Source organism: Penaeus monodon, chromosome 15, assembly GCF_015228065.2.
Source record: "Penaeus monodon isolate SGIC_2016 chromosome 15, NSTDA_Pmon_1, whole genome shotgun sequence".
Lineage (NCBI taxonomy): Eukaryota > Metazoa > Arthropoda > Malacostraca > Decapoda > Penaeidae > Penaeus > Penaeus monodon.
In genome coordinates this window covers 18,858,785-18,859,209 of record NC_051400.1, presented here as the reverse complement: position 1 = coordinate 18,859,209, position 425 = coordinate 18,858,785, and the positions used below count along the sequence as shown (strand labels likewise).

The 425-nt window shown below is 46.1% G+C and overlaps 1 protein-coding gene across 1 annotated transcript in view; it reads left to right on the top strand.

Annotated features, from left to right (window-relative positions):
- Positions 1-425, top strand: part of LOC119582243 — a 68,451-nt gene that overhangs the window by 19,888 nt on the left and 48,138 nt on the right. The window contains exons 3-4 of the mRNA XM_037930467.1: positions 11-149; positions 266-361. Coding sequence (XP_037786395.1) covers positions 11-149; positions 266-361 — 235 coding nt within the window. The remainder of the gene's footprint in view (positions 1-10; positions 150-265; positions 362-425) is intronic.

The window sequence follows — 425 nt, the reverse complement described above, 5'->3', positions numbered from 1 at the left end:
CTGTCGCCAGGCTGAACGGGTCCATCGCCTCGGGCACAGAGTACCGCATCCCGAGCCTGCTCTTCGTGGCCTCCTTCGTGAGCGACGGAAGCCTCACAAATTCCGGCTTCTCGCTTTCCTTCCAACTCTCCTCCACTGGGTGCTTGAAGGTCAGACATGAAACGAAGCCTCCAAGTTGCCTTTGACAATCCGCGAAATATTTTTGAAACATTAAGTATGCCAAGTAAACCGAGCCGACTTTAACGTCATATTATTTTTTTTCCAGAGTAAAATAGCTCTTGACACAAAGCAAGTGCTAACTAGTCCACGATACTCTCGAGCATACGTAAGAGCGGGAACATACTGTGAATACAGAATTGCTGTAAGACTTAAACTTCTTTTGGCACAAAGAAATGGATTTTGTGTGTGTGCATTTATACATACAG